This window comes from Brachypodium distachyon, chromosome 3 (genome assembly GCF_000005505.3).
Source record: "Brachypodium distachyon strain Bd21 chromosome 3, Brachypodium_distachyon_v3.0, whole genome shotgun sequence".
Classification (NCBI taxonomy): Eukaryota; Viridiplantae; Streptophyta; class Magnoliopsida; order Poales; family Poaceae; genus Brachypodium; species Brachypodium distachyon.
The window spans coordinates 44330762-44355648 of record NC_016133.3 but is presented as its reverse complement, the minus strand read 5'-3'; the positions used below and the strand labels follow the sequence as shown (position 1 = coordinate 44355648).

The 24887-nt window shown below is 45.4% G+C and overlaps 2 protein-coding genes across 7 annotated transcripts; one reads left to right on the top strand and one right to left on the bottom strand.

Annotated features, from left to right (window-relative positions):
• The first annotated feature begins 798 nt into the window (after positions 1-798).
• Positions 799-24733, top strand: LOC100840834 (protein IRON-RELATED TRANSCRIPTION FACTOR 2). Of its 6 annotated transcripts, none has more exons than XM_024461918.1 (4): positions 799-1347; positions 1458-1811; positions 9317-9376; positions 14836-15389. In XM_024461918.1, the coding sequence occupies exons 1-4, from the start codon at positions 1093-1095 to the stop codon at positions 14929-14931; spliced, it is 765 nt and encodes a 254-aa protein (XP_024317686.1). In that variant the 5' UTR covers positions 799-1092; the 3' UTR covers positions 14932-15389. The 6 variants fall into 6 exon arrangements, with proteins under 6 accessions (XP_024317686.1, XP_024317684.1, XP_024317685.1 ...); XM_024461917.1 differs by lacking the exon at positions 14836-15389 and adding an exon at positions 24431-24733 and having other exon boundaries at positions 800-1347; XM_024461916.1 differs by lacking the exons at positions 9317-9376; positions 14836-15389 and adding an exon at positions 2071-6438.
• LOC112271792 lies at positions 20000-20828 on the bottom strand. Its single transcript, XM_024461921.1, has 2 exons — positions 20704-20828; positions 20000-20593 (listed from the first exon to the last, which is right to left on the bottom strand). The coding sequence occupies exons 1-2, from the start codon at positions 20794-20796 to the stop codon at positions 20207-20209; spliced, it is 480 nt and encodes a 159-aa protein (XP_024317689.1). The 5' UTR covers positions 20797-20828; the 3' UTR covers positions 20000-20206.
• Positions 24734-24887: the final 154 nt, after the last annotated feature.

Sequence of the window (24887 nt, the reverse complement as noted above, 5' to 3'; positions counted from 1 at the left end):
CTCTAATTAAAATGTCACGACGTAGTACGTCTTAGGAGGGCAATAATTTCTTTAACTTTTTTTTAAATCGCGTTTAGAGCAAGCTCTTGCAATTAATTAGCCTCCCAAAGGATTTCTTTTTTGCGGTCTTTCCATTGCCATTATTTTGGTACGCGCGTGCCCTCAAAATACATCTAGTTCAACTCATTTTTTATATCATATACTCCTTCCGTCTCATATTAAGTGACTCAAATTTGTCCAAATATGGATGTATCTATTCCTAAAAAAACCGTCTAGATACATATAATAGAAAGTCACTTAATATATATGGGACGGAGGGAGTTCTACGCTATAAGCTTGTGGCATACGGCATAATTAATACCATGAGATATGATTCAGAGGGAAGGACGCAAGGCACAAATATATGCAACTATTGAGTTACTTTCACCCCCGGCCCTTTTTATGGGAGGCAGAATAAATGCAAAACAAGAACCTTAGCTCCGCTCACGTGATTACTTTACACCGACCGCAGACTTCTTATTTTTTGAACTCTACTCATGATTTTTAAATTGCTTAATTACATTTTATATAGTATATACATACAAGCCAGCTGTCATATGTGGTGCTATAGCACACACGTCATCCCCCCATCCATATGGTGGATATTTTTCTTTATTTAATTAGTCACCTATGGATCAACATCGATATCTCACACTTCAGATAACTTACTACGAACTTCATTAAATTGTAATTGCATGTAGCTAAAATTGCACTCCCTCAATAATACTGTAATCTTAATTAATCTATACGATGATGCATGTTCGATTACAGGTGACTAAAAGATTGAAGGAAAAACTCAGGCAAATATCTAAAAATTAGGACAATTGCATATTGGCGCTAATCATATTTTGGAGTAGTGTGTCTCTCTCCTCGCCGGTACTAACAGCTAGCTAAGGTCGCGTAGGCTACTACTTCTTGTGGTCCATCCACAGAGAATATGGTCATTGAGTAGCTAACTGGCGACCAGCTAGCTATATGTTCCGTCTACAGACTTGGAAAAATACTCTCCACGCAAACAACGTACAAATTAACCAACGCTGCTAGCTGCGCGCGATGGGGCACCAGCTGCCGCCGTTAACGCCGTGGACCAACCTGGACCTGGATCTCGACCTTGACCTCGACCTCGACATCGATGAGGGCACCGCCGTCGCCGTCCGCGACGCGACGGCTGCGAACGGAACCTCGTCAGGCTCCGGCTCCGGCTCGCACAAGAAGCTCAGCCACAACGCGTACGAGCGCGACCGCCGGAAGCAGCTCAACGAGCTCTACCTGTCCCTCCGTTCTCTCCTCCCAGACGCCGATCACACCGTAAGCTCTAGCTATAGCTCCTGCGTGCGCGCATGTGCCGGCCGGCGTTACGACAAGATGTCTGCAGACACAAGGGAAATTAATCAAGAAATTAATCTTGATGTTTGCAGAAGAAGCTGAGTATTCCGACGACGGTGTGTCGGGTCCTCAAGTACATCCCGGAGCTGCAGAAAAAGGTCGAGGACCTGGAGAAGAGGAAAGAGGAGCTGACTAGTGCCAACTGCAAACCAGGAGTAATACTGAGCGGCGGCATAGCTCTAGCTCCTACGGTCTCCGCTACTTGCCTTAACGACAAGGAAATCATGGTTCAGGTCAGCTTGTTGAGCACCACGGATGCTGCGACAACTACTACTCTTCCTCTCTCCAAGTGCATAAGTGTGCTGGAGAACGAAGGCCTTCGCCTCATCAGTTCATCCACTTTCTCCACCTTCGGGGACAAAACGTACTATAACCTCCATCTTCAGGTACATATATCCATCTCTATCCGCCTAAATTTCTGTTGGCGATGTTTATTTATTGTTGACATGGCAAGCTATATACTACATGCACTCAGACAAGCGCATATACCTCTTCAAGCTAGATACAAACATTTGACATGACAGATATGTGCTACGCACCGTTGGATATATATTTGTCAGTACATGTATATATACGTATGAGTATTCGTATTACAATTAAACATGGGGAGAAGTGGACACTAAGGATCTACTCATTGTACTGCAGATCATGTCAAGACAACTACAAATGAGATCGATGCCGAGTTATATTTTACACTTCTTTTTTCTCAAAAAGGGTGTATATGACCTGGCATCGATTTATGCACAGCCTTTATGTTATTGCAGCCTACAACAATCGTATCTCAAAGTTATCCCAACTCAAAAGGACAACATGCTAGTAAAACCACGGTCCTCCTAGCTTATTACCGGTACGTCATCCAAAGCGGTTGAAGAATTCCATACGCACCCAAACTCTAAAGACTTCATTGGAACCTTGTGATACAGTAGAGATCAAATACGGATCCAATGCATGGCTTGAAGTATGACTTGCAAAAAATGGAAGTTTTTTTCTCTTGTTAAAAAACAGATCATTTTCGCAATTCCAAATCGACCAACAAATCACACAAGCCCTCAACGAGAATGAGCGATTGAATTGATTTTCCCAACCCATTGAGCCCACAACCAAACATATTCATGATCCACACACAACTAGTGGGAGGTAAACTGAAAGTCACAAAAACAGCTCTCCATATATACTATGTTCGCCATTTGGACATTCAAAAAATAGATGATGAATAGTTTGAAACTGGTCACAAAAAACACTTTCTGTGCAACCATGCCAATTCCTTTTGGTCTGGTTATCCTTTGTAAGTACACAACACCACGACAAAGATTTTAATTCTAAGAGAAAGTTTAAGCTTCCAGATAATTTTATGACGCAAAATAAGCAAAAGTATTAATTAATTGGAGTCCCATAATAAGATTTCTTTGAAAACCCAAATGATGTAGTGAAATCCCAAGAGAAAGAATCAAGTTGGTCAGTAAGATTCACTGCAGCAAGATTCACACAAGACTGGTCCCAAGCTGCTATATGCGCCTCAACAAATGGCCCTTCTAAACGTAAGATTGTGGATGCCTACACCCAACACATCATCCACCAAGGCTTGACAATTGAGTGTAATACGAAATAACACAGGGAACGCTCCTTCTGCATAGAGGAACCCAAATCAAAATGAAACTTCCAAACCATATTATTGATAGTAAAAAAAAGATGCTGAAAGAAATATTGTCTCATTCTCAAACCCTTCCAAAATGGAGAGTCAATCACCCTCAGAGTCACCCTGAGAAAAAGTTTTTTAATAAATATATTCGTTGCGAAGTAACTCAAGTCACAAATGATTCCCACCCAAAATTTTAAAAAGACACTTGCCAATCAAACAAGTATTTTTGATTCCATTCTCAACCCAAAGCGCACCTTGATGACAGATAGAAATCAAGTCTCTTGCAGTCCCCAATTAATGGACACTTCGATGAAAGAGAGCATGAACACCGAATTAATTAGGACAAGTCGATCAACGCTTGTAAGAAGATTACCCTTCCAACTGCTAAACTTCTTCTCAAAGGGATCTTCTACCCCTTTCCATTCTTTATTGAGAATTTTTTATAATGGATAGGAATCACAAGATAACGAAACTGAAAAAGACCTGACACCACATCCAAACAATTGCATGTATTCAGCTTTCTCCTCTTTTGCCTAACCAAAAAGCAAGAAATTTCACTCTTCTGAAAACTTATGTTCAACCCCTGCTCGAAGACACACACAACAACTTGAGGTACTTAGCTTGATCGATGTTCGCCTTGTTTCCTTTCATATAAGGGTCCTAACTAAAACATGTGTCCATTTTAGTCCATTTAGGGGAAAATAATCCTAAAAGACGTTGTCTCTCCTTTGGCGTGACAAACCATGTTCATCTTACGATACGTGGCTAACCCAGCACCCTAAAATCATGATTGCTATTTTCTCCCACTTTTAATTCTCACATATACTTCCTTGAGATTAGCTTTCGGACTAATCTAGCCACATGTCATAAGATGAATATGGTGTTTCACGCTGGAGCAAAAGACTATGTCTTCCATATTTATGGGTCAAGCTGACGAGCTCTAAGAACTATAGCCCCGCAGAGACATTTGAATCGACTCCGAATTCCGCTGCACCTTGAAGTATCCTAAGTTTTCATCCAATTTCCATAAAGTTCCGAGACATCAAAGGCAACAAGGAACCTGTGCATTCCGTGCAACTATTAATAGGTTAAGTCACAGAAAAAATATAAAAATTGGTAAAAGTCAATAAAAGTAGGATTAAAAGCTTAAAAGGAATAAAGAGGTTTGAGATTTGTGTGCATTGTCCACCGCCATGTAGGCATTATTTTTGTGAAAGAAAGCTTATTAAGTCTCATGTTGTCCTTTTGTGCTCCATATAACCAACCGGTGAGGTCATTTGTGGCTCCATTGCGGCGTCCGGGCATTACACCATGCCATGCCGCTCCGCCTATAAGAGAGAGATTCGAGTGGTTTTCCACACGTGCTAGATGTAGTACACTCTTGATATGCGGCACTACTTTGCTCAACGCACACGGTATCGTGGTGGACCACAGATCGCATGTCGGCGAGGGTGCACACGGTCTTGAAGAGAAAGCTTGGGTTGGTTTGAGGCACTAGACCAACACGGCATGTAACCAATTTCGATGCTACGAACACTGCTATACGCAGTTCTGGCTCCGGCTTTGGCATTTCGGTGCTAGCAACACCGTAGTTGCGGTTGTCCAACATATTATCTGGTACAGGGAGCAATGCATGTGTGTCGTCAGGATCGTCGGCAGGGCTGTGCTCATGGCCAATAAGATGTGCATGGTGTTGTGGTTGCGCAGGAGGTTGCCTAGGTGTCGAGGACGTATGCTATGCCGGCGCCACCTAATTAGGTGAGTTTGTGACCTGCACCGCTGTAGCTATCACTACGGGAAAAACATTCTTTGCCGGAGGCCCGAGGAAAAGCCTCCGGCAAAGAAGGCTTTGCCGACGGCAAAAAAGAAGAGGCCTCCGGCAAAGAAAAGACCTACGGCAAAAAATAAAAAAGGCCTCCGGCAAAGAACAAAAAGGCCTTCGGCAAAGGAAGGGGTCCCACGTGGACTTGACCGGGGCCTAACGGGGAGAAAACGGACGGGATTCTTTGTCGGAGGCCGGCCGCCGGCAAAGAGTTTGTCAATATTTTTTCTTTTGTATCCCTTTCTTCTCTTATTTCAAATTATGATGTAAACCACCACTTTTTGAGTTGAAACTTTTACTGTACTTTCATTTGACATTGATGACGAGTAATGTGAATTAAAATCATAACTTTTTATGTAAAAATAATTATTTATCATTTTCTGTATCTGTTTAATAGGGAAAAATGAAACAATATTAAACATTTGTAAAAAATTCACAATTTTTGGCATGGTACCATGTTATTGGTATATAACACTAGTATAAAATTTACAAGTCAATACACAAAATGAAAATGGTACATACTTCACAAAATGAGCGATCTCAAGAGTGAACCTCCAAATTTGAATCCCGAACTAAGTTTTGCATTAATTTGACCCATTTTTGAGTTGAAACTTTTTCTGTGGTTTCATTTGTCATTAAATGATTACTAATATGAATTAAAATTACCACATTTTATGTAAAAATAATTACTTATCATTTCTAGAGCTGTTTAATAGAAAAAAAATGAAATAATACTAAAAGTTTGTCAAAACAGAACAATTTTTGGCATGGTGTCATTTTATGGGTATATAAACTTGGTATAAAAATTACAGGTCCATACACAAAATTAAAATGGTGCATGCTTCACAAATTGCAACATCTTCGTATAAGTTCCCGAACTTAGCGCTCAAACGTCCAATTTGTGTCCCAAACCAAATTTTGCAATAAGATTTTCCCTTTTTGAGTTGATTTTTTTACTATGGTTTCACTTGGCATTAGGGATGACGAATGTCAATTAAAATTAACAAAATTAACACCTTGTATGTAAATATAATTACTTATCATTTATTGGAGACGTTCAATAGACAAAAGTGAAATAATACCTAAACTTTACCAAAAATTAATAAGTTTTGGCATGGTGTCATGTTATAGGTATCTAAACATGGGATAAAAATTACAAGTCAAAATAACAAAAATAAATTGAGAAAAGTCTTTGCTAAGTATACACATTAAAAAAACAAAAAATATGTCTTTGCCGGCGGCCGGCCTTCGGCAAAGGGATATTTGCCACGTCATCGATCCGCGTGAAGCCACGGATCGATGACGTGGAACCATCCAAGCCGCACATCTCTGTCTTCCTTCTTCCTCCCTCACCCAGCGCATCTTTTAATTCTTCCTCCTGCCTTATCTCTCTCGCTTCTCCTCTTCCCCACCAGCACATCTTCCAGCCGCCCACCTTCGCCTACCCCAGCCCGCCGTCGGCGACCTCTAGCGCCCCTCTCTCTCCAGCGCCTCTCCCTTCTTCCTCCCACCCTGCCCCTCTCTTTCAATTCTTCCTCCCTCCCCGCCCTTCTCTCTCCCTCTTCTTCCCTACTGCAGGTGCATGGCCACAGCGGGGCGCGAGGGCTACGGCAGGGCGAGGCGCTGCGGCGGGGCGAGGCGCCGCAGCGGCTGTGGTCTGCGGCGTCAGGACGAGGCGGCGGGGTGAGGCGCTGCAGCGGCTGTGGTCTGCGGCGTCAGGACGAGGCGCGCGCGACAGCAGGGGGCGTGCCCAGCGGCGCGCTCTCTCTCTCCATCTCTCTCGACAAGTAGCAGCAGGAGACGAGCAGCAGCGGCGCCGCCCTCCGTGCGGCCCCCTCGATATATCCGGCGAGCTCTATGCGGCGGGGGGGCTGCGGGTTTGGCGGGCGTGGTGGGGTAGGCGAGAAGCAGCGGTGGGCGACGTTCGCGGCAGCCGAAAACGGGAGAGGGGAGCAGCCGGCCAGGAATTTGGGACCCAGCTTCGACCGGATGATTTTTGTTTTTTCGATTTTCTTTCCCGGAGGTTGGCCTTCGGCAAAGCCTCCTAGCACATGCCCTTCCGTCTACCTCCGTCCGTGGTGTGTCTATTACTTTTCTTTGCCGGCGGCCTCTTTTTTGGCCTCCAGCAAAGCCTTTGCCGAAGGGCCCGAGATAAGGCCGTCGGCAAAGAGGCCTTTACCGATAGTGCTCCATGCCGACGGCCTTTGCCGGCGGTCACGTGGAAAAGCCTCCGGCAAAAGCTTTGCCGGGGGTACTAAGGTCTTTGCTGGAGGCCTTAGGCCGCCGGCAAAGAATGTTTTTCCCGTAGTGTGTGCGAGTGAGGTGTGCTCACACCTAGGCAATTGGTTGAGGAGCCACAAAATGAGACTCTTTAGGAACATCTTCTGTTAAATACTACTCCCTCCGTTTCATAATTCTTGTCGAAATCTTACATGTATCTAGACACTTTTTAGAAACAGATACATCCATTTTTGAGCAAATTTGAGACAAGAATTATAAAACGGAGGGAGTAGTATTGTCTACGTGATAGTGGTCAACCTGGCATGAGTGATGCGTGTAGGTCAGAGGCGATGCGGTGCAACTAGGACATTTGTTGGCTAAATTATTGTACTTTTAGGAATCAAATTTGCAATTTCATAGTACGTAATATGAGTCAACTTTGCACCCCTTGATACTTTTAAGACATGTAGTGCATTTAACTCTCTTGTTTAATCTTTTTTAAATGGCGTGTTCTAGTCATAAAAAAAACAATGTGAACATAAGCATGCCACAATGTTAGGTTGATTTCGATGGTGCAACTTGCTTTTGCATGATACAGAGACTTCTATTTTTGAAAGGGCATCATACAAACTTGATATAGTGTCATTAATTGTGGCTAGAAAGACACATTTGTTTTTATGGCCACAGTGGCACGTCAATAACTTAAAGTCCTGTGCATTTACCCATTTCTTAGGCCCTTTTTACTCTTGTAAGTATTTTCCTTTTCTAATACTCTCTCCGTCCAACAAAGGATGTCTCAAGTTTGTCAAAATTTAAATGTATTTAGACATGACTTAGTGTATACATGCATTCAAATTTAGTCAAAGTTGAGACATCCTTTGTTGGACGGAGGAAGTATATTATACCGTCGGAGTCTGTCCTATAATTTTGTTTTAAAAAAAAGAAGCGCATAGCTAGATACTAGAAACTAAATTACTTTTTTAGCGAAGAAACTAAATTGCCAAAAGGTACTAGATGGGTAAGCGCGCTTTGCCGCGCCGGATAACAATAGGTTAACAAAGTGTGACATATTTATCTAGAACATATACATCATCTAAAACAACAGGAAGAACTTTGTTACAAAATCAATCAATAAGCATGCACACACAACGAAGTATACTTCATGAATTGTCATCAAGCTGCAAGAAAAATAGTCATGCTACCATCTGGGCCTAGGCTTCTTTTGAGCAAAAAAGTTACGAAACAATAACCTGGACCCAAAAGGACAAGTGATTCTATAGTTCCACATTTTCTAAGCTAAAAGGTCTCTAATACAAATCCAGTCAGAGTAGAGCACATTAGAGAACATCACTTAATCCTATAGAGTTTAAATATAATGGAACGATAAATTTGAGCAGTCATCGTCAACAGTCTCCTTTATTCCTTGTCATCAAAAAAATTCTGCCAAATCACATCCTGGCTTCATGGTGACTTTATATATCGGTCCAAATTAGAGGAGCCACCAGCTCTGATCTCATTAAGCCTCCATTTCAGGACCTTCGAGAATAGATGTTAAGATGCAAAAATGTTTTAGCTAAACTAACTGTAAAGGTGCAGCAAAATTAGAAACCACACGCTCTTAACTTCAACGTAGAGGTAGCAAGCCATTATGTTCTATTTGGATTATGGAACTCGAAAGCCGCGATTGATAGCTTTGAAGCAAAATAAATTCATTCGACAAGTATCATAACATAATAAAGCAACTTCAAGAAGAATACTAACCTTGATGGCCTGCCTAATATTGTAACACTCTGAAAAATTATGACATATTATGTTTATCGAGCTGACAACATAGTGAAAATAACTTAAAATGACAAAAACAGTCGAAGCAGACCAGAATCATCCATCAATGAACTATGTGTGCTTTGTTCAATGCATTCGATATTCAAAATTAATGTAAAAGAAAACATGGAAGATGTATAACAATATAGGACTTCAACAATAAAATAGCTCCCCCGTTGTTGGAATAAAACAAAAACATAAAATATTGTTAGCTGAAAGCATAAGATTAGTTACAAAATCTTAATCTATGTTCAACATATGTCAGCACCCTAAAATACCGGTAAGAAGGTAGCTAAAAAAAAATCTAGTGTCCTACTACCATGTAGCAAATCATCCCGTGCTTACTACGTGAAAGCCGGCTTTGTCAAATTTAGTGTCCTACCATGCAGCAACTCGTTCCATGCCTGCATTGTGCTAATTTCTGGAGGGAGTGTGCTCATACTACTAAGGTATCACATCCTTACACATTTTAAGCAAGTACTTGTCTTCGTATGAAACTGTTGGGAATATTTCACATTCTTTGGTACTATAGTGGAAACTTGGCATGTGCTATTTAGTCATTAAGTACTGCAAGATCTTATAATCTGAACACAATTTTTCTTTCCTAGGGCCACAATCTCCACTAACTCTTCACTGAGATATTCCAGACGAAAGTAGTTTATCAAATCAGGCTGTGGTTTTTGCAAGAACAAATCTGATAACAACACATTTGCGACGGACAAAAGTGTCAGCACATACATCGAAAAATATCACCTGGGGAATCCTTGAACTGTACACGTATCTCTGATTTCTTAAGAGTTTAGTGCTGCCAAGTCTTGCGAATGAAAGGAACTCCTAGTCTCCTACAGCAAAATTATTTAAATCTCAGTATTCAACGGTAAATATGGGGATCCAGAGGTTCAGAAGTGCTCTGTTTCCGCTGCAGCTTCCTTTTTTTATCAAAATACTGACATTCATAATGGACCAAAAGAAAGGGGCATGCCGCAAATATTTCATGAAGCGATGCAGTACATATAACGTTGTAAAACTCTTCTACAGATAAAATAGAGCTGTTTGAGGTGAAAAGATTAACAAATACTTGTTGTGACATTTGAGCTTTTGAATAAGTAAATAATCCTTAGGTAGTAAAACCTACGTTCCCATCTCTAACTGTGTATCCTCAATAGTCAATACGATAGATTCAACAGTAGGCGTGTTGGTTTAAACGTGAGAGTAGGACTAAATAATCAAAGTTATATACAAAGAGAACTATTCAAGAGCATACCTCAGCATTGTCCAGCCAAACATCCGAAAGCATGACAAACATGTCATACAATATGTTCCAGTGATAGCAGTCTCAGCTGTTTAATGCAAACATGACAAAGATCATGAGTGAGAATGTTTTGTACAAGACACCTCCGCCAAAGAAATCAATCCCCATAAGGCCATAAGCAGTGAAACTGATGCTTCCCTATACTTAAGGGAGGAAACCCACACTTATTGACCTGAACATCATGGAAATTAACCACAAATCAAGAGAATAAAAAAGTAAAACATTGAGGGCCTCTTTGATTCGCAGGATTTTGAAAATTTAGGAATATGAAAAACACAGGAACATGATAGGAATGCATCTGCAAAACAGAGGATTGAGAAACACAGGAATTTTATAGACTTTGGTGTTTGATTCACAGGAATAGAAAAAACACAGGAATCCTAATAATGATGGTCAATTAAGGTCAAACCACCAATAGAAGTAAAAGATTTGTGTTCATATGCCACTAAATACCATTGTCTTGTTGTTTGTGCAAAGGAATTCAAAAAAGAGGTCTAGGTGGATTGTAGAATTCTTGTGTTTTTCCTTTGAAAGTGGCATGGAAGGAAACTTTTCCTATGTTTTTCTTATACTAAATTCCTTTGAATCAAATGGATGAATAGTGTCACTAAAGGAAAACTTTCATATTCCTATGGTTTTCCTATAAATCAAAGAGGCCTTGAGATTTGTCTAGTGTGGCACAAACAAGCAGCCTAGAAGCCTGGATTAAACAGTACACGTATTAAGACTCAACTCAATTCGATCTTGATGAGCATAGATGTGAAGAGGAATAGAAGGAGGGACGGAGAGGGGGAGGTAGGCGTGCGCGTACGGGCGCAGTTCAAGTGATCACCTGGTGCCCTGGTGGTCGAAGTTGCTGCGCCCGTGGTTGCGGTAGTCACGGCCGGGCCGCCGCCCATGTGGTTGGGTAGAAGTGGAGCCCCGTTGCTTGGTATTGTCTTGGAGACGCCATCGTCGAGTTTGTCCGTCGAGGAGGGGGAGAGGCGGCGCGTCGCATCGGGTCTCCTACTCCAAGTCCGGCACCTCCAGGTGCGGCATGCCGCTTGCAGCGCATAGATGTGAAGGGGCCAACCGCTCATCCGGAACCTGCACGTCGTGGCAAACACGAAGCAGACTGAGCTTATGGACGAGAGACGAAATGGACTCCATGAGTGTAGGACAATACCCAAAATTTACCTTTTGGAGCTTTTCGCAAAAGGCCAGAACTGTCATGCGGGGAAGGTTGAGACAAGAGATGTTAGAGTTAAGGAGGCATAAGACGGTGCTCGGTCCCGACAGGTGGGTCCCACAAAATGGGTCCCACGAACTTGCCACGTAGGGTTTGGTCATGTGCGTTTTGTTAATTGGAGTGGGTCCCACCTGTATGAAGTGTTAGTCGGGCCCGAGCTTTGGCCTATCCCCCAACGGAGGAGAGAAAGGCGGCGGCAGCGGCGGGAAGGCTGTTGCGGCTGAGGCATGGGCGAACAAGGCGCAGGCTAGATTCCGCAGCTTCGTCGGTGAGTGAATCATCCCCCAAATGCTGTCCAATGTTCTCAATTTGAGTTCCCGAGCTACATTTCTTTCGTTCCCCATTTCTAGGGTTCGCGGCGGCGGGGAGGACGCGGCGGCAGGAAGGCTGCTGCGGCTGCGGCGTGGGCGAACAAGGCGCAGGCGAGATTCCGCAGCTTTGTCGATGACTGAATCATCCCCCAAATGCAGTCCAACGTTTTCAATTTGAGTTCCCGAGCTACATGTCTTTCGTTCCCCATTTCTAGGGTTCGCGGCCGAAGCACGATTTGAGAGATGGAACCACCGATTGAACAAGAATTGAGGTAATTTCTTGCCCGTATAACCTGAATGGCGGCTTGTTGCAATCGATCAATTCTGTGCTGCTGCTTAGGATTGAACCCAGGGAAAATAAAGAAATTGTGGCTGTCAAGTTTTGTCCATGTGAAGGTAGGCTAGATGACGGCAGCAAGTTTCGGATTGGATTGGATTACGTGGTTAAATTGAAAGTAGGGGTAGTGGATATCACAGTGGAGAAATTCATAGAGGAGTTGGGGAAGACGGTGGCTTGGGGCAGAGGGCAAGAGGTTGAACTGCTATTATGGGCCGAAGAAGAGATATGAGAGGATCCTTACAACCCAGTAGCTGGTTAAAGCGATTGAAGGTGGGCGGCGAGAAGATGCCTCGAAGCCTGTCGCGGCCATATATGCGGAGCTAATTGAGGCCAGTGAGGACTCTGTTGTAGGCTTTGTCGCATCAAAAGCTGCCGAGGCATTAAACGATGTAGCATTTAGAACAAGGAGTGTTCCTGTACAGAATGTTGCTGATTTTGGTCCGAATCAGATACCCACTCTTGCAGATTTGAGTGCGCCGGACGAAGGGGGCGGGGGAACATTTGTTGATTGGAGTAAAGTTGATTTAGAAGAGCCCACAGATTTTGATGATATTGTAATTGAGGAGGATGATATGTTCGAGCTGTATGGGATTCCAGTTGATAAGGATAAAGATGGAAAGCCGACGAAGAAGCAGCCACCAACTTCCATTCCTGTGCCTCCACCAACAGCTGCTGATAATGCAGAATCTGATAGGCTTGCCTCAGAGGCTGCAATTCCTGTAGATGATGATTTTCCTGGTGAGTTGCGTTGTGCTTATGATACAGATTGTCCTGTCTTTGAAGTTGGAAGGATGTTTCCTACTATGAATGAACTGAAGATGTGTTTCAAGACATACGCCGTGCAACATGAGTTTCACACAAAAACTGCGTGGACATCCAAAGAGAGGTATTGCGTGAGATGCAAGGGGTTTGATGGGAACATGCTGCCATGTCCATGGTATATGTCATGTAGAAAGCTTCCCGATGGGGCTGCTGTTAGGGTCAATCGAATGACCCCGAAAGAGGCTCATCCTTGTATGGCACAATCAAGGAGAGTGACAAGAATGACTTCCCAAGCATGGGTTGCAGAGAAGGCCATGAAGATTTTGAGTATAGACCCTAACACAACTGCTAAAGTGCTGAAGAATGAGTTGGAAAGGGATTACAAATGTACAATGAGTTATAGCACTGTCTGGAAGGGGAAGCAAAGAGCTATGAAGGAATTATATGGTGATTGGGGGAATACATTTAGCATGTTGTACAACTCCTGAGCTGAGATGTTAAAGCGGTCACCTAGGAGTATAGTAGAGATCGACACCTTCAACAAAGATGACAAGGTATACTTTTCGAGGTTCTTTATGGCTATGGAGTGTTGCGTAGATGGGTTTAAAACAGGATGCCGTCCATACCTCAGCATAGATGCCACTGCACTGAATGGAAAATGGAATGGCCAGTTGGCAGTAGCAGTAGCTCTAGATGGGAACAATTGGATGTTTCCTGTGGCTGTGGGGTTGTTCCAGTCAGAGACAGAGGCTGACTGGACTTGGTTCATGCAGCAATTGCATAGGGTCATAGGACCAATGCAACCCTTGGCAGTATGCACAGATGCTTCTAAAGGCTTGACAAATGCTGCCAAGAAGGTTTTTATCCATGCAGAGCTGAGAGAGTGCTTCAGCCACATGTGGCTCAATTTGATCAAGAAATTTCGAGGAGAGGTTTATGTTAGGATGTGGCCAGCAGCAAGATCATACAGCGAGAGCACATACAAATATCATATGGAGAATAAGAAGATGAAGAATTTGGTGCTGAATTTGCTGATTACCTGAAAACATACCACTCCTTGTTGTGGTACAGAAGTGGATTCAACACAGATATTAAGGTGGATCATATCAACAATCATCTGGCAGAAAGTTTTAACAGTTGGATCAAAGAGATCAAAGATCTGCATGTTCATGAGCTAATGGACAATCTTAGGATCAAGATAATGAAACTTTTTAATAAGAGAAGGACTCTTTCTACTATGTTGTATGGTGACAAGATTCCATCAATTGTCCAACAGCAAGTATGCAGGAGTAGAAATCTACAGCACTTACATGTTGAGAATGCTGGACTTCCAGCATTCACAATTCTGAAGTTAGGAACACTACAAATGGCAGGAGGCATGTTGTCACTCTTGAGAAGTATGAGTGCACCTGTCTTGAATGGCAAGCAACTGGAAAGCCCTGCCTACATGCCATTGTGCTTTTGCCAGGGAGAACACACTTGATGATGGGGGAATACTTGCATGAGTATTTCTCCGTTGAGAGATTTAAGGTTGCTTATGCTGGACTTGTGCCTAATCTTACTGACCAATCTCAATGGCCTGAAGTGCAACTTAGATATGACCTTTGTGCCCCTGACATCACTAGGAAATCTGGTAGGCCCAAACATAAGCGCTTCAAAAGCTTTTTCGAGCGTAGGGGAAAGAAAGGAACAAAAGGGCACAAGAACGGGGGCAAAACAAAAGAAAGGGACCCAGATTTGGATGATTTGGACCCTGTAGCAGTAACTAGAGGGAAATGCAGTAAGGGTAAACAGAGGTGCACCCTGTGTCACATATTAGGGCATCGGGCAATGTCTCAGAACTGCGTATTCGGCGTGCCTAGGGCTCCAAGGTTAGTTTTTTGCTGTTATTTAATGAATTTAACATTTTATTCACATTTATCTGTTATTTGCTGAATTTGCTGTTATTTGCACAGGCTGCATGGAAGGAAGAAGAAAGAAGCAGAAGCTGCTGCTGCTGCAGCAGCGGGGGTAGAAACAACAAAAGAGGCAGAAGAGGATGGCAGTTCTGAGGATGAAGACTGGACAGATGAAGAAGAAAAGGAGAGTTCCTATGCTGATGAGTGGTCTGAAGCTGACAGTCTTGCTGAAGACAGGCCTGAAGTTGTTCATGTTGCTGATGAGAGGAATGAAGATGACAATGTTGGTGCTCAGAATACTGATCCTTTTGCTCATGAGTTTCCTGAAGATGTGCATGTTCCATTTGTTGATGAGTGGCCTGAAGTTGACCATTATATTCCTGAGGTTGATGAAGATTTGGCTATGCCCATAGGAGGTTTGAGGAAGAGAAAGAGGCAGGCCGCGCCGAAGAAGAAGGCAACGCCCCCGAAGAAGAAGCCAGCGAAGAAGAATGCGGCGGCTGCCGCACCAGTGGCACCTGCGGTACCACCGCTGCATGACGCGTGGGCCACCTCGCTTGCTCCCTGGGCAGCACCCCGCGAGCTGCCTGGCAAGTCACCAGCACAGCAGGGCTAGCCGGGCTGCGGGGGTTGCCCTGGAGGGCAGCAAGAGAAATCCCGCCTGGGCGCTCCCCAGGAAGTTTACTTGCCGGGAAGGGCGTTCCCGGGCGCAGGCGCCCATTACAGGAGCGGGACCGAGTGGGCAGGACAGCGACGCCACGTGGCCGCTCGGTGGGCTCCCCGTGCGCAGGGTTCGTCAGGACAAGGAGTGAAGCACACTCAAGCATTAAATGCACCGGCAGAAAGGGGATTCCCCGTCCAGTCAGCCTATAGTGACTGGCCCGGTGTAACTTTTAGGCACGTAGGACCCTAGTTGCAGGGCTACCCATCCTGCATGCAAGCCAGCGCGGCAGGGCCGAGCTGCCCTGGCTCCTTGTTCGCCATTTGTCACACATGCACCGAGGCACCTGTGGTATCCCCTTCGGTATAAAAGGAGGTCCCCCGCCAACGGTCAAAGGGGGGTTGGTTGGATGAACTCTCAGTTCGCTACTAATTCTAGCCAAGAGTAGCAAGTAGCACTTAGCTAAGAAGAGAGAGAGCACCCGGGGACTCCCCCGGCAACTTGTAAACCCTTGCTCATCGGTTAATAGCAAACTCAAAAGCAGGACGTAGAGTTTTACACCTCAGGGTGGCCTGAACCAAGGTAAAAACAATCTTGTGTTCATCGTGTCCCAGCGCTTGACATTGGCCTCACTGGCAATCGCCGGAGCGATCCCCGTCGCCCACTGCCGAACCTAAAAGGGGTTGCTCACGCATCCCCGATGTCTGAGCCCCGCGCTACGACATCTGGCGTGCAAGGTAGGGGGCGCGTGAGGAGAGCTCGCCGGTGACCGCCGACGCCATCGTCTACAGCAACATCGGCCTCGCCTACCCCGACAACAGAGCCAATCGCCATGCCTCCCAAGCGGGCTGGTGACTCTCGGATCGACCCGCGTGGCGCCCCAGTGGCGCACACGCGGTCGCAAGACGCGCAACCCGTGTCGCAGGCTCAGGAGAACCCTGAGCCCTCTCGGGTGCAGCAGTCGCAGCTGCCACCCCTACCTCCTCAGCCGTCGGCGGACAATCGGCTGAGGGGGCCAGCAGCTCCCAGCGCCGGAGCCAGTCGCGCGAGCGGCCACAATGCCGCCCGCGCCGGCCAGCGAGTTCACTCGCGGGCCGGAGACGCGCAGCGGCAGCTGCACCACGAACACATCGCGTCGCGAGCGACGCCGTCGGGATCGCACCCTACTCACCCGGGTGTGCCAGGGGACAGGGCGGAGGGCAGCCGGTCGGAGAATCGACTGCCCCCAGCCAAAACCCCGGCAGAAGCCATCATTGCCGCGCAAGTCATGGTGCGGTACGAGCTGCAGCAAGGCACGCCGGCACACGAGGTGTGGAGTGCAGAGTTGGACGCGCTCCTCGCACTCGCCGCCTAGCAGCCGCAGGGCGAGGGCGCCCTGGCTGGCTCAGGCTGTAGACAGAACCCGGGGCACGGAAACGCGCCTCGCGCCTCGGGGCAGGGAGAAAACCCTCCCCCGCAGGGAGGACAAGGAGGCGGGCATCCTGAGGGGCCCTCGGATTCGTCACCTAAAAGGGGGTGCTCGCGCATCCCCGGTGTCTGAGCCCCGCACTACGACAGCGGCGCCGAAGAAGAAGCCAGCCAAGAAGCATGCAAGACTTTCATTCCTTTTGGATTTCTAAACTTGTATTCTGCACTTGTGTTCGAAGTGTTGTCTGAAGTTGTACCGTGAACTTGTGTTGTCTGAAGTGTTTTCTGAACTTGTATTCTGCACTTGTCATTTTCCCAGATTTTCGTTCAAACCGACCTCCTCCATATATCATTCAGATTGCAAAAATGGAATATACATTGAGACTTACACACACTGATCAAATTCGGAAACATTTCGACATTGTTGACTTTTGTTGACCATGACAAAATGGAGATATAATCCCACCTAAATGGACCAATTTGGAGGAAGCCTAAAATTTCAACTTCCTCCAAATTGGATTCTGATTGCACCAATGGATTGAGAATGTCAAGTTATGCACTTCCTCCAAATTTCAAATCAGTTGGTACAAAATTCAAATCATTTGAACCTATGAAAGATGCCCAAATTTGAACTAAAAACATACGATAACTTTCAAATCTCAACAGAACATATCAATGAATTTGGTACCAAATGATTCAGAATCAAAAGTTACGCACGCTGATAAAATTTGAACACATTCTGAGAAAGTCGATTTTGGTTTGACCAGATTTGGACGAAGTTTGACCGGGTTTAAAAGTACCAAAAACTTTCAAATCTGAAAACAAGGTATACATGTTATATGCTTCAAATTACATACTTAAACTTATTACATGCTTCAAATATCCTTTACTCATTACAAAACCAAGGTAATGTCCAATTAGTTGATCAAGAATTCAAATTTAAATGTTTTCAAAAATCAAAAAATAGCAAAACATTTTATTCCCCCCCCCCTAAATTTTACGTACTTGTCTACTTAGTCAAAAGTGATGTGTGTACCAAATTTCAATCGATTTGGGCAAAGTTGGATGGTTGAATATTCAAAACAACATCGTTTCCCCAACATCTCAATAGAAGATTCTAAAACACTTCAGTCATATGTGCTAGTTTACACACCATGTTTCATGTAAAATTCATATTTTCGTCTGATTTTTTTATGGGATGTATTCATGACAAAATATGAAGCCATGCCAAAATTCAGATTTTTCGGAGTTATATTTGATATTATTAAAAGATTCAAAATGGCTGAAAAACAAAAAATGAATTTCAAAGGTGTAACACACTCCAACTTCAGCAAAACCGGTTGAAATGATGTTTATTTCACCTCGGTGTCATACGTAACATTATATCAGTGTTTGTTCACCATTTTGTGATACATAATGTCGCTTTTTCACCAAATTTGTTCAAATTTAAATGTTTTCAAAAATAAATAATAGGCAAAACATTTTATTTTTTTCCCCAAATTTTACATACTTCTTTACTACTCAAAATTCGTGTGTATACCAAATTTCAATCTATTTGGGCAAAGTTGGATGGTTGAATATTCAAAAAAACATCAATTAGCTTAAACTGGCATGTATATAATGCAGCACACCCTCCCTTCTTCAGATCACTCAGCTTGTTCATGGCCCCGAGCATCCTCCCATTCCCGAGCCACCCGCGTTCGATCCCCCGCTTTGGCAAATAGCATCCACGAGCCTTCGGGCTGCGGGTTTTTTTTCATTTTACCCCTCGTTTACTCTTTACTGTGCAGTCGTCTGTTCCTAAGTACCTAAGAACAATGCTAAAATAAACACATTCCGGCTGCGCCCCTATAACCCCTGCCTCAACCCTAGCCAGACTGGCTCCCATTCCCCATCCGCCACCGCCACCTCCCGCCTCCTTCCTCCCCGCATCGCCGCCTCCCATTCCTCCACCCCTCACCGCGCGGCCACCTCCACCCGAGCTCGAGCTCCTGCCTCCTTCCTCCCCGCACCGCCGCCTCCCATTCCTCCACCCCTCACCGCGCGGCCACCTCCACCCGAGCTTGAGCTCCCGCCTCCTTCCTCCTTCCTCCCCGCGCGGCCACCTCCATTCCTCCACCCGAGCTCCCGCCTCCTTCCTCCACCTGCGGCCGCCTCCCATTCCTCCACCCGAGCTCCCGCCTCCTTCCTCCACCCGTGGCCGCCTCCCATTCCTCCACCCTGACCCGCACCCAACCGCCTCCTTCCTCCAACCCGACCCGCAGCCGCCGCCGCCTCCCATTCCCGCAATGGACGACAACCTAGCCGACGCCCAAGTCGCCGCCCAGCAAAGCCTAGTGCTACTAGTCAACATTGGTGGCCGGGTTTTCCAAGTTGCCACCGGCCAAGGGCGTCCCCGAATCGGCACCGTCACCGCAGTAGGTGCCGCTTTGCTAGCCAACATCCGTGCCTTGCGCAATGCTGCCACGCCGCCACTCTACCGTGTGGTTCTTGGTGTGCCCTACCTCGGGCCGGCTCATGTGGTTGTGCAGCTTGGGGGGGGGGGGGGGGAGGGGATTGTAGGTGCCCACGGCAACTTCTTGATGCTCTCTGGGACGGGCCCTGGCACTGTTGTTTCCCCAGACGAGACCGTGGTCCTGGTTGGCACCACCAATGGGTATCAGCTGCGAATAGCGCTTCTCGGCAACCCCCTAGATGTTTACTATGACATCTGCTATGCAGCAGCTGCGGCTGGTGCTGGTTTTGTGCTGTTGGTCAGTGGTGCGGAAAGCTTGTACTTCACGCGCAGGGGCACCTAAGAGTGGACAGAACTGGCGAGAGGCGTCGAAAAGTGACTCGTGCAACTTGTTCGGGTATAGTAGAATCTGGGCAAGAATCTGCAACAAGAATTCGAGCTGGCGCACCTTTTGGATTGAGAAGCATATTAGTCCTTGAGAATGAAATTAGTGCTCGAGAAGGAAATTAGGATCGCCGAATATGTATTTTGGCTTGACAATGATCTTAGGATCGCCGAATGTGTAATTTGGCTTGACAACAATGATCTTAGGATGTATTAACCCATGGCTTGTATTAAGTACTCTATGCAGTAACAATTTCATATTAGGCTAAAGTACTTGCACTGTCTTTTATATTCATGTTGGCAGCACATTTCTGTTGTTACAATACTCCTAGTCTCATTATTTAAAATGTCTCACACATGCCGACAGCTTCCAAGCACAACAAACCAAAGCAATTATACAACAACTGACAGAAGTTAGGCCCACTCACAGAAGTAGCTAAAACGACAGCTAAAAGCAATGCCCACACCCCATGATGCCACTGAGTACAACAAACCAAAGCACTATTAAACAATTGACATAACTAAGACCAAGCCACAAAACAAGCTAAAACAAAAGCTAAGGTGATGCCCACACTCCAAGATGCCATTGCAAAATCCCTAACTTGTCCAACTTCTACATTCAAAATCTTCCTTTCTTCCAGTTCTCTTTTCAGCTCTTCATTCTGCTTCTGATTTTCAGCAATCTTGCTTTCCAACTCTTCTATCACTTGGTCCTGGAAAGCAAGCTCGATCTCAAGCTTTAACATGTCATCTAGTAATTTTTGGTTCTTCATCTTCTCTTCTTTCACCTGTGCTTCATAACTAGCCAAAATCTTGTTCATCACATCACTGCTCTCGCCCAGATTCTGCTCGTCGTCATCATGCTCATGCTCCAACAAGTAATCTGGGTCAAAATAACCCTGGTTGCGCTACACAATTTAACAGTACACCCCAACCATGGAAGCAGCCATGAGTACTAAGCAACAAACAAACAGAATATCCAACTCGAAATGAAGCCGGCCAAAGCAAAATTGCTCACCTTCTCCACAGAATCGATGCTACTCTCCACCGAATCGATGAGCCATTCCATCATGGAAGCTCCTCCGTCGTCTGTGAACCCACTACGCCCCATCCCTGTCCACGGCGGCCAAATCTGTTGGAGATATGCCCTAGAGGCAATCATGTGATGATGTTATTTCCTATGTATTCATGAGTTATTGTTATTGTCCTTGAACATCATCACTGATATGTATCAATAAATACGTGATTTGTTTGTGAGACTATGTATTCTATGATGTTGTTCTAATGGTCCTTGGTCATTGAGGTTATGCGGACATCATAACCTAGACTAGCAATGTGAATCAGTATGATGACTATGTTTCACAAGTCATAGGACAAGGTGTTGCCGACTGATAGCATGGACTCGACAATGAGATTGTTGAATCGGACAGACCCGCACTGAGATACAACGAGATGATTGTCATTTGTTAGTCTCAAGTACGATGTATATGCCAGTCCTAGACGTGAGGTCATCGCATGAGCTTGGGATGTGAATCGGCCTACTTAGGGGTTGCCAAACACTACTCCGTAACTGGGTGGTTATAAATGTAGCTTTCGGGTTTGCTGAGAAGCATGCTGCGAGTCATGGTTGATCAAGATGGGATTTGCCCCTCCTATTCGAAGAGATATCTCTGGGCCCTCTCGAGTGATCAGATTCGGAAAGCATGGCCATGCGACTTGGGTTAAGTGTTAACCCGTTCGGGAATCTGTATCACAGGAACGAGAAGAGAGTCGAGCTATCCACAAGGATGACAAGCACTCGCCTTGAGCTCGACACACATATCATGAGGCAAAAGGAATGTTGCATATGACACATTGTATGGTTCGTCAATATACCTTGTGGTCACTCGGGAGTTGGCACGTGCTGCTAGGCGCCGCTACCAACTATCGACTTGAGTCGGTGCCAGTGGACAAGTAAGGTGTTACTCAGGCCCGTAGTCCGAGCTCGTAGTCGTGTCCGATTGACCGCGAACCTGAAGGGTCACACGCTTAAGGGGTGGGGACCGAGTTGGATCGGATCCAACTCGTATCGGGTTTAGACTCCTAACGGGCCTCAAGTGTTGAGCCCACTAGGGACGTCTATATAAGTGGAGGAGACCAACTCGGCTAGGGTTACAGCAGTCCAGACGCGAGTTATACTCGGCCGTCACACCTCCATGCCAAAACCTTGTGATCGGATCTAGCAGTCCGCCGTACGGAGTTCCCCTGTACGTGTGGATACCTCAGAGGCGCTGCACCTGCGACGCTTGGACGAACTACTCGTGGGATCGGCAAGGAGGAGCAGGCCGAACGACTACTCGGCATCGACATGCATCATCGACTCTATTTCCGCTACGGGTCTGCGCGTCTAGTGGTAATCTCGTGCTTCAATATCTATAGCATCGGTAGAATTTTTATTTTGTGCTAGCGTAGCCTACCGAGTTCCCCAACAAAATCGACCTCAATTCGGGATCAAATCGGACGATTCGTCCTCAAATCGGGCTCAACTCGGACGATTCGAGGGGAAACTTTATCATAGTAAATATTCCAGGGGTCGGAAGGGAGGGAGGATATGAATCTATGCGCTCTATTACCTCAGGTGCTGGTGCAGCACGACGCGGCGTCCCGTCGATTTCGGATTGGTCCGCCGGCGCTGGTGGCAGCAGGGGTGCGGACGATGTTCCCGGATGGATTAGAACCTACGCGAAGCTCTCGACACGTTCCAGCGGCGGCGTGAGGAGAGGACTGCAAGGGGGGTGCAGGTTCGAACACGGCGCGGGTGGAGGCAAGGGAGCAATGGACGCGGGTGCCGGTGCGTGCAAGGAAAGGCAGGGGTCAGCCCGTGAGGATGCTTGCGCGGTTGGCGGTCGCTACACGGGTGCCGGCGGCACCTCGGGGGCCAGCAGGGGTGCGTGGTGCGGCGAGGCTGTCGGCACGGGTGCGGCGGCGGCGGCACGAGCAAGCTGCGTGGGGGCTAGGCCAATGTGGGTCCCACCTGATAACTAAGTGTCCTAACTAAGCTAATGGCCGGACTGCATGTAAACAGAGTGCTTACTCTGATTTTTGCACTTTGCCCCCCAGGTATCCGCAAATGCGTTCCCGAGAGGCACCTCTGTTCGTAACGCCTCTCGCTGAGAAGACGTCCTACAAAGTGTTTGGCCGCCAGTCATCAGTTCGTTTGAGCTATTCCCAGAGGGAGGGGGCCGCTGGGATCCTGCAGGAGAGAGAGAGAGGGGGTGGGGGAATCGAGAGTTCGAGACTCGAGAGGGATCGGGACGGTTCACGGGGGTCGGCGTCTCGCCGTCTCGGTGAAGATCCAAGCCAGCGCAGGCGCAGCAGATCAGCCACAAAGAAGAAAACCCAACCAACGGCAGGGATAACACATACCAACGACCGAGATAACGACACGTACATGCACGGACAGGGCGCAGATTCTTCGCCCTTTCATAGGGGTAACAGATACCCTTAGCTACTTGATTATTTTGCTGGCCTGCAGGGACCGTTGGACCTTGGGGGGCTGTCGGGCTAACTTATCATATATACCGTGTTCTTCACTTGGGCCGGATCCATGCTATACAGCCCGGGTAGTACGCCCCTGACTCAAGAATCCCTTCTGTTATGTTCCTTAATTTATTTCATTAAATTAAGTTGGCTGTGTGCATCACTTGATGCAGAGGCCGGAGAGTTTCCCCTTTTTGTTTTTTTTTATTAAACCAAATCACACGCATACCCTGAAATTTAGGGAATGCTTGTGTAAATGGTATCATGTAGTTTCTTCAAACTTAGCAACTTGCTTCATTGAATACCTTTGTCTATGTCACAATAGGGTCATGGACCTGCTGTGCTTTATTATCTGATCTGATCAATTTCTACTGAAATTTCTTTGCTTAAGCTTCTTCCAAGGACCTGCTACATCGAATCTACTCTGATGTGATTAATATTTGAATTTCATGCAACTGGCCTGAACAATCATATCAATATGCCATCTCGACCCCCAGTAAGCATTTTCAGAATTTGAACGAAGTGTGAAATGCCATTCCCATAGTTAAACATGATATGGAAAAACTCTTCCTAAAACCCTGGAGAAACTGAATAACTAGCTAGCTGTTTACTTTCAGAATTCTTGATTGCCACGAGCCAATGGAGCAATTTGTGATTAGTATATAATTAAGCAGCATGTGAGACTACCATGCATATAGTCTTTTGAGATAAGAGATCGACAAGAAATGTCATTTTCTGATAATGGGTCACATATTAAGTAGCCCTAGGTTCCCTTTTTTTAAACTGCAAAACTGTATGGGAGACCTTGAAAGTGCATCCGTGATATGAATGAAATAAGACTTGTTCATGCGCAATTTCATACAATATTTTGATTTGTCTTCAATACTTGTGTGTGAAATCTATACTTAAGGCATGTTTGGAAAGTGAAAATTCTCGGAGAGGTTTGGTATTTAGTTCAACTCAAAGCTATATTGAAGATCAGCTTCAGAAGAAAAAAAAACTATTCTGTTTTAAGGGAAAATCTATATTTGAAGACTAATATTATCCCTCATCCAAAACAGCGCTGCTTCCTCTTATCCATAATAAGTGTCGATGATTTAGTACAACGTTCGTACTAAATCCCCGACACTTATTATGAATCGGAGGTAGTAATTCTTTACATGCGTCATGATAGCAGTATTATCCACACAGAGCTTATAGTTTCATCCATTATGTTTTGTTGACAGAGAGATCAAGGAGCCCTAAGCAAGGAATGTCCATCATTCTGTGACAGATTGGAAGAAGCCATCAAGAAAACGGCAAGGCTATATCTGCAACAGTAGTGGATTATTGTTCTTAGTTGCAATAAGTAAAGACTCTGAATAGTGAGATTATTACGTACTGTGTTTATAAAATTATTGATTATATATATTTGTTGAAGTTTATATGTAAGTATGAACGAATGTATTGGATATTTGGATGCATTGTATGGACATGTACTTGTCGATTCCATAATTTTCGAAACTAGTTTAGTTGCTATTCATACTTCATAGCGATTCCCTACTCAAACTAATCTATGTTACACAGCTGCATGCTTGCGTACACCTGTGATGTCTACAACTTCTCTTCCCAATTAGCTGTATATTAGCTTCTTAATTTATGACTGTATGTCATCAAATTATTTAGGGTATCCCTAACAGTTTA